This window comes from Phyllopteryx taeniolatus, chromosome 4, assembly GCF_024500385.1.
Source record: "Phyllopteryx taeniolatus isolate TA_2022b chromosome 4, UOR_Ptae_1.2, whole genome shotgun sequence".
Classification (NCBI taxonomy): Eukaryota; Metazoa; Chordata; class Actinopteri; order Syngnathiformes; family Syngnathidae; genus Phyllopteryx; species Phyllopteryx taeniolatus.
In genome coordinates this window covers 31,752,696-31,762,205 of record NC_084505.1, presented here as the reverse complement: position 1 = coordinate 31,762,205, position 9,510 = coordinate 31,752,696, and the positions used below count along the sequence as shown (strand labels likewise).

General features: G+C 41.3%; 1 protein-coding gene across 3 annotated transcripts in view; it reads right to left on the bottom strand.

Moving 5' to 3' along the window:
* Positions 1-2,347: 2,347 nt before the first annotated feature.
* The window catches only part of usp53b (ubiquitin specific peptidase 53b), a 28,353-nt gene continuing 21,190 nt past the window's right edge, over positions 2,348-9,510 (bottom strand). For all 3 annotated transcript variants that reach the window (XM_061771720.1, XM_061771723.1, XM_061771722.1), the window contains 2 exons: positions 7,587-8,371; positions 2,348-6,523 (listed from right to left, as the gene is read on the bottom strand). In XM_061771720.1, the coding sequence (XP_061627704.1) occupies positions 6,447-6,523; positions 7,587-8,371 (862 nt within the window). In that variant the 3' untranslated portion in view covers positions 2,348-6,446. The remainder of the gene's footprint in view (positions 6,524-7,586; positions 8,372-9,510) is intronic.

Genomic DNA, 9,510 nt, shown 5'->3' with positions numbered 1-9,510 from the left:
ATCTGAACCTAAACCTTACGGCAGCACGTGCAGACAGATAACATAACAATAGTCAAAGGGATATATTCTTTATCCACTGCAAAGAGGAAAGCCGTTTTTCCGCCTTATATTGCCCCCATGTGGCCAAGGTGCACACATCAGAATGAGCAGCACAACGCATCGCAGCAGAAAGTGTGACAAGAACGGTTTAATTTCTTTGAATTCTGCTGTATGTTTTGATGAAGTATAATATTATAGTGTTATTTTTCTCATCAAAAACACATTACAAACATTTTTGTTTTTGTTTTCCAGCTGTGAAGTCTGGAATGACCGTCATTTCCATTCATTTCAAGGGGAAAGATGATTTAAGCGCTGTATCATTTTTAGCCCATATTGGGATCTTGAGTATTGTTTCAATTTGTGGCATACAAAAATAGAACATGATCCAAATAAAAAAAAAAAGACCCTGGTGGGTTCCACATATCCGAAAAACACAGCGCATGGACTTACAGGCATGCCGCAAGGGCAAACTATGTGGTCCATTAACATTATAAAAATTCTCCATTGACCAATCAACAGACAGCATCATGTCCAGCTCAACCCTGATACAAACATTTCTCTCTCCAACAGACGCCTCCTGAAAAGGAAAAATGCCTAATGCTTTCTGCAGTTAATTAAATAAACAAACAGTCCACTAGTTGAGGAAATATGGTAATAATACGTCATGTGACAAGGGACAAAAAGCCCAACGTTTGAATACTGTGAAACACAATGAGTGCAGTGGACTCCCGCTATTCGCTGTTGTAATATATATATCCATCCATCCATCCATTTACTGAGCCGCTTCTCCTCACTAGGGTCGTGGGCGTGCTGGAGCCTATCCCAGCTATCATCGGGCAGGAGGCGGGGTACACCCTGAACTGGTTGCCAGCCAATCGCAGGGCACACATAAACGAACAACCATTTGCACTCACATTCACACCTATGGGCAATTTAGAGTTGTCAATTAACCTAGCATGCATGTTTTTGGGATGTGGGAGGAAACCGTAGTGCCCGGAGAAAACCCACGCAGGCACGGGGAGAACATGCAAACTCCACACAGGCGGGGCCGGGGATTGAACCCCAGGTCCTCAGAACTGTGAGGCAGACGCTCTAACCAGTCGCTCACTGTGCCGCCTGTAATATATATATTTTTCAAAATTATACTTCCTGTTTTTTCTTTGTTTTTTTTAAACCCCAAAATTCTTGAATAAGCGGGGCTAAACTGCCACTAAGCATTTTGGGGATTGGTTCTTCCACCCACAAAACAAAGAACTAGAAGAAAAAAAAAAGTTGAAAAATAATTGGAAAAAAATGGAAAAGGTTTGGAAAAAAGTGCCGAACAGCAAGTATGCAGGGGTCGACAGTACCTATCAAAACACTCATAAAAATGTCAAGGCACTCGTGATGCAACGGAAGACACGCCCGAGTGTAAAATACAACAAAATACAATAGAATTCTGTACACAGAGTGAAAGGAATTAGAAAGGAAAAGAAAAAAAAAATGATAAAAGTGCTACATCGTCATCGGTGTGTCTAACAATGGCTCGAATAATCCTCTAAAACCACACAAACGAACAAGCTATCCATTGGTAGAAGCACAACAGCACAATCAACTCGCTTGAAGGCATCCTTGTATCATGTCGCACACTCTCTTTTGGTAATAGTGGAGGGGGGTGGGCGGGGGGGGGTGTAAAATGCACATATAAAGCGTGACGCATGTAAAAGTAAATATACACAATTAAAATAATTCCAATAAATATGTGTATTATTATGGCATGAGATAAGGTAAGGGGTTGGAACGGGATTGTATTAAAAATATCTGAATAAAGGAATAAACACTCAAGAGGACAAAACGTTCGGTACACCGGCACGAATGTAATTCAATTTTCTTTGGGATCGCACCTTGAGATGAAGCATCTCATTTGCGAGGGGCTCCCGTTCCTCACTCCTAATAAAGATCATATTAAATTCATCTAACAATATATTTATTATCATGGTTGTACTTTGAAATGGTGTTTAACCACAAGGTGTTACTAATATTTCAAATGATTGTAGTTTTATTTATTTTTTTTACATTATTGAGATGTATTATGATTATTTTATAACAATATTATACATATTGTTACCCTAATAGCATAATTGTCAATTTAAACTTAGCATCACAATATCAATAAAAAAAATACCATTCCTTTAGGTAAGAAAATTTGCTTTTTTTTTTATTTTTGTGCATATTTTTATTCTTCCAGCTCATGGTAAGTCACAGGGTATTCATTTTTGAAATAACTGTAATACCAATCACATTTTGTCATTTTATTATTTTTTTTACCTTTACATTTTACAACTTTAATCTAAGTATGATGCACTACAGTTAAATAACCCTGCAAACAACCACAATAATAAAAATACTGCAAAATGAATAATTCTGCGACCGTGTGAATCAAAACCGAGCTGTAAAGGCCAATTTGTTTGTCTTGAATTGGATTATTTTTCCCTTGACATATGCTACATAAATATAAGATAAAAATAACATAATAATAATTATAATGTGTACACATGTACCTAATGAAGTGTCCAATGAGTGTATGTTGTTTTTAGATATGTTTGGGAGAATACAGATGCAACAAAATCTTTACAAATGTCTAAATAACCTTATCAACTTAATGCATAGTATAACTATGGACAGTTTGTAAGTCCATTGTTTGCTTCATACGGTCATATTTACAACAGATGCATTCGTATAAACAAGAGAATAAGAACATTCAAGTGTTTAAAAAAAACAGTTGAAACTACAAACAGCAATCGGATTAGTACGTTTGAATAAATATTGGATAGTTCATGTTGTTTTGGACTATTTTCATGCTCATGCTTTTGCTGTAACAAGCAAGCTAGTAAGACTTGGTAAAGGCCACATGCACATTTGGGGAATTTGTGGGACATTTTGAGAATTTGATCCCAGCATGACGTCGGATTGGCGTATGAATTTCATTTGTATCATTCAGCAAACGTGCGCACAGAAACGTAAACAGTACAATTGAATACGGGAAAACAATGGAGGGTAAAACGCAAAAAGGTTTGCATCGTTTGTGGGCGGCTGGCATGCAACTTATTTGTACATATTCCCACGTGGAGGCCTTTAATCTGTTTGCAATCACTTCAAATCACTGACTCCACAAAACAATCTTTATCGACACATTTGTACGATCCTCCATCACTCATTAACGCTGGCAGGTCATAAAAAAGAAGCGATACGTGGCGCCAATTTGGACTAAGTGATAACGGCTTATGTTGCAATGTGACCTGCAGATGTTTTTGGTTGCCCCCAAATACCCTCATAATGGATTTGAAATAAAACAATCAGTGTGATTGGAGTGGAGACTGAATTTTAATTTAAGATTATTCACAAAAACATGACTGTACCTCCATTTCAGGGGTCCAAGGGTATTCGGAGGTAAGTGCTATCATTGTCAGCAGCATTCGACTACCTGCCTTGCTTGCTACTCCTTTACGGCTCTTGTTGTCTTTGCTTATGTCTTCAGTAAGTCAAATGCATCCTCTAATGGGTTTGGATCAGGCCACTGACTTGGCCATTGAAAAATATGTGAATTTGTTCACTTACAAATGTCTTGAGTTGCTTTCAACCCATAATAAGGGTCATTATGCATCTATCCAATCGGTTTAGGCTCAATGTAAGCAGAGAGTATATATACAGTGGATATAAAAAGTCTACACCCCCCTTGATAATGCCAAGCTTTGCCAAGCTAATTTCACAACTGTTTTCACCATAATGAGAACTATAACCTGTACAGTTGAATTGAACCAATAAAAAAAATAAAAATCTTTTCAAGAGGGGAAGTAAAAACAAACTGAGAAAATTTGGTTGCACACCCTCTTATAACTGGGGGTATGGCTGTGTTCAGAATGGATTACATTCAAGCTCATGTTAAATAGGAGTTGGCACACACCTGCCACCATTTAAAATGCCTCTGTTTAACCCCAGATAAAGTTCAGATGTTCTAGAAGACTTTCCATGACATTTTTGTTGTCACATCTGATAGCACATGCCATTGTCTTGCTTTTTTAATGTCTCCTAACTTATGCTCATAGTTGCAAATATTTTAAAACCCCTGTTAATAAAGGTACTCTCCATAAAATGACTGTAACTCTTTAAAATGAAATGTCATATTTTTGTGAAAGTATTTTAAATTAACACTTTAATCACACTCCACTCTGGTTGTATATAAAGCCAATATCATAAAAACACTGATGGTGTATATTTTGCACTTCACCTCCCAATCTTTGATAAAGTTCAACCTGCAGGGAGCCACCATAGTGTAGTATTCATTCACAATGTAACTGCCTTCAGCATTGATGATGTAATGCTCTTCAGTGGGAATGTATGACATCATACTGCCGTGTCATCACAAGTTCATATCTAAAAGGACCGACACTCCGCAGTGTTCCGCTCCACTGCGGCACCTCTGCAGGTTTTTACAAAAAAAATTAGAACAACCAAAAAATATATATATATATCATAAAATCTGATTTTGCATAATATGTCTAAAATAGGATTCAGTGTAAAACTGTCCAGATGGTGAAACAGGAAAAGTGGAAGACAAGTGCGTGCGTGCGAAAGAGAGCGTTAACAATGCATAAAACAATAAAATAATCCATCCATCCATTTTCATTAGCGCTTATCCTCACTAGGGTCGTGGGGTGCTGGAGCCTATCCCAGCTATCTTCGGGTGAGAGGCAGGGTACACCCTGAACTGGTCACCAGCCAATCGCAGGGCATATATAAACAAACAACCATTCGCACTCACAGTCACACCTACGGGCAATTCATTCAACCTCCCACGCATGTTTTTGGGACGTGGGAGGAAACCGGAGAGCCCGGAGAAGACCCACCCAGGCACGGGGAGAACATGCAAACTCCACACAGGCGGGGCCGGGATTTGAACCCCTGTCCCCAGAACTGTGAGGCAGATGTGCAAACCAGTCGCCCACCGTGCCGGCTAAAGAACATCTTTCATATTTAAACGAAGCTTCACTTATAAGTGATGAGCTTTCATAAATAAATTCCACTCAGTATAGAAGAGTCACGCTATGTGGACAAAATTATTTGGGACAGACTCATGATTAATTAATTAACCAATCAGGGGTTGCTGTTCTCATCTTGAATTTGAATTAATCTTAAGCGGGGTACACACATACCGATTTTTTAAATGTGAGAGACCCCACACATAAGGAGGAAAAGCGTCTTATCATGTAATGACGAACACACCAGAGCAAACAAAATTATATCTCCACCGACAATCGAGAGACAATCCAAATTGTCTTCCGTTATGCCAAGACAGACCTGTGAGAGGCAGCATAGTGCCACAGGGCAGGGAAAATACAAAGAAGATAAAGAATAGTAGAAGAAAAAAATAAGACAAAACTAAGGGTTTGGTCCGACAACAGCGTGAGATTCAATTCGCTTCCTAATTGGCTATCGATACAATCACGGAGTCCGTGGCTCTGCTCAACAAGGATATGCGATTGTAAACATTGCTAAGGTTTAACAATTACGATTGTTGTCCCTGACCAATTTTCGAGCAGATTGGGGAGGAGAAAAAATAAAATAAACACTCTTAACACAACTCTAGTGCTATGTGATATGGACAAAATTTTATATCCCCATTTAGGTACTTTTATATTCTGATAAATATATAGAATAGAACTTACCGATAATTGTCACTGTCACAGGAGCAATGAAAGTGAGTACGACGAAAATCAGCATGCAGGAAACAGTTGGCTTGAGCGTAAATCAATTAGTCATGCCTGGCGAGTGAGGCAGAAGGATGACGTAAAAGAAAGGCGACTGCTGCTGTTACCGTCTCGGATGCTACATTAGCATAGCAACATTGCTAACCCAATACGTTAAAATCATGATATAAACGAGAGGAGCATATCGTACGGTAGATGTTTTCATAGTGTAATCGCACAGCACTACCCCACACCACAGGATTAACGCTCAGGATAATCTTTCAGAGACATCCAATAATCAGCCCTTTGATGACTTTGTGTGTACCCCGCTTACATTTTGGACACTTCTAGGCATTGCGGGAAGAGTTATAAATAAGGTCATAAAGGCAAGGTCCAGAAAGGCATGCTTGGGTGAGTGTGGTGCAGAATTTGAGGTCAATAACATTTAGGATGAACGACAACAATTGTAACCAGGCCAAACATTGTAACAGATACACTCCGACCGACGCCTTATCATAATAGCAGCACATTTTCACTCCCTGCGGGTGTAACGGCACGTGGTCCCAACACTTTTGTCCACATAGTGTATTTCCACCTCTGTAAACTCTTTGGCATCCATTTTCAATCTCATGTGACCGCACAGTTGATGCATGTAAACAAAACAAAAAGAGAACGGTAGACTCATAAAAAGCCTCGTTCATCCAGGCCTTTGGCTGTCACTGGGTTCCATTTCGCGGTGGGCTTATTGCTCGTATTGCCTGGAAACAAATAAATGAACGCGCATCAACAATCACAGACATCATAGAACTGCAGTGATACCTTGAAGTTCCAACGCGCCAAAAGTTGTATAAATTGGAGTTCCACCAGATTTTTTGAATTTCAACCGTCATTGTAGGTAAGACTTCCACTAGATCACACAAGACTTCAGCAGTAAATGCTATTTCCTGAGGAACTCACCTATTCACAGTTTTATGCTCTTTCTATAACAATATAAGGTGCTAAAAGGAAAGTAGTAATTGGTGTCAAGGAAGTATGTTGAAGCGATATATCGAGAAGGAACTAAGTTTAGCCTGGGTTGTTATGGAGAGTTTTCACCACGTGAATATACAGGTGCACCTGCTGTGCATTTTCTCAAAATCAAATCTGCAAGCAATTTATTTTTAAGAATATATTGCAAGATGAGTTTGGGTTGGTATTAAAGTATTTTGGGATCATAGTTGGTGTTATATTTATGGTTGAAACTATTTATATAGGCAATTCTAAACTTTTGGGCTGGGCATCAATTACGTCCGTGCTGTGATAATGAACTGAGAAATTGATTTTTATCGCCAATGTATCACACGGTCAGTTGTGCACCTTACTTTGCTAACCACTTGGTCAGCATGGTGAAATAGTGGTTAGCATGTGTGCATCACAGCTCTGAGGTTTCAGGTTCAAATCTCAGCTCAGCTCTTCCTGTGGGGATTTTGCTTGTTTCCCCTGTGTTTTAGGTTTTGCCTGGGGTACAATCCAAGAACATGCATGTTAGATTCACTGAGGACTTGAAATTGTCCGTTGGTGGGAATTTGAGTGTGAATTGTTGATTGACCTGCGATTAGCTGTCAACCAGGTCCTGGATCTACCCTGCCTCTTGCCCAAAAGTCAGCTGGGATAGGCTCCAGCCCACCCGTAACCCAGTGAGGACAAATACTGTAGAAAATGGATGGATGGGAAATTTTCTTTTGGAAACAACTGTATGGATGTTCAGACTTTTTTCACAGAACTGATTGTTGCAGAACTTCGAGGTATCACTGTATAATGTGAGTGTCAGAACCAACTTACTTGATTCGGGTTTGGCTTTTGGCACGTCTTGCGTGTCGGACGAGAGCGTGTGCGAAACGTCCCTGTGCTCCGACAGGCCCGCGGCTCGCGGCACAGTGGCCGACAGCAGCAGAGGCCTCTGGTTGTGGTACTTGAGGCGGTACGTTTCCGTCATACAGTTGTCCACGTTGAAGTACGTGGTGAGAGAAACCTCCTGAGCGGGGGGCGCCTGCTCCGCTCGGCACCCTGCCACCAGTCTGTCATCGCTCTCGCACGACGACGGCGTGCTCCTCTCCGGATCCGAGCCCGACTTGGAACTGGCGTCCGAGAAGGTCCGCAGGCCGGAGATGTCGGTCTTCCTGTGGCGAGGGCTGGCCTGGAAAGGTTCTTGAAGCATCCTGGGGCGGAACACGGCATCGCTCGTTTCGCCCAGATGAGGGGAAAGCAGCTGGCCGGGTCGGAGGTGAGGCGAACCCGTGCCCGGCGTGCCTAGCTGGCGCTGAGGGTCTGCGGCGGCGTTGCCGGGGGGGTGGCGGTACGCCAGTGGGACGTGAGGACACTGCGGGTCAGAGGCGGCGGCGCCGGGGCGGTAAGCGTCTCTATCCTCGGGCTCGGAGAGAGCGAGGTCGTCTGAGCTGTTCCACTCGGAGCTGCTGGTCTTGGTGACGTGCCTCGAGGCCGCGCACTCCCCCGCGTGGCCTCGACCGCTTGTCAGCTCCTGCTGGTCGCTCTGCCTGTTATCTGCAGCCACGCACTCCCACTCGCAAGTCTTTCTGCAAGTACTGGACGTGTACTTGCATTTGCGCCTGCACCACAGTCACAAACAATGACTTCATCGCACCAATTCAAAGACAATGTCGTGAGAATCCACAAAGACAACTGAACCCTTTCTCCAGTTCTCTGGATAGAGTATCCGCATTTCAGTGTTGTGCATTTGCATGACAATTTTAAAACGTTTTCCACCATTAATTTGACCAATAGCTAAAATAACTATTGAATTTAAAAAACAATCTTTTAAAGAACCAAAATATTTGTGGTTGCGCCAACATACCTTTTGGAATTATGGCCAAAAAGTTCAACTTTGGTTTCATCAGACCAGAACACATTCTCCCACATGTGTTTGGCAGATTTTGTTATTGCCCAATAAAACCAAGGTTGAACATTTTGGCCAAATGTTTGGTCCAAATACAACACGGCTCATCACCAAAACAACAGGGAATCATGGTGGTAACAACGTCATGCTTTGGGTCTGCTTTTCTAGCACTGCGGCCTGAGACAAGGTGGAAGGAATTATAAACAATTCGAAATAGGAGTCAGTATCAGCACAAAACCTTCAGGCAATCTTTTTGACAACATTGTCATTAGTGACCAAAGGCTACGTTTACACTCCAGGGCACGATGGCCAATTGCGCACAACTGCAAGGTGCTGTGTTTATGAAAGTAAATGCTCGTCAAGTCTCATCATGACGCATTTGTGGCAATTTCAAGGATTTGCTGCAACCGGAGCCAACATTTTCTTATATTTATCAGTAGTAAAGGATCTTCTTTTTGTCACTGATTGTTTTCTGCTCCTTTGTCTGCCGTTTGCATTTGTCGCGTGTCTGTTTTGTTGAACAATTGTGACGTTGGTCGCCTTTTGATGACGTATAGGTCGGATGAGCGCACCATGAGCCTACATGCTGCAATCGCGTCAGATATATATCAGATTTATATCCAAATATGAAAGCCTGAGTCGGATATGAAAAATCTGAATTGTACTGTACACATTGACATGAAAAAAAAAAAAAAGACAGTCACATTGGGCAAAAAAACCCCAAAAAACAACAACTTTGAATTGACCTGCAGAGTGAACATAACCTAAGTGAAACTTTGCAAAAGTCTAAATATCAGTTTTGAATTGACTGTTGTTTAAATTTCATCACTGTCCACCAAAAAGTTACAGTTG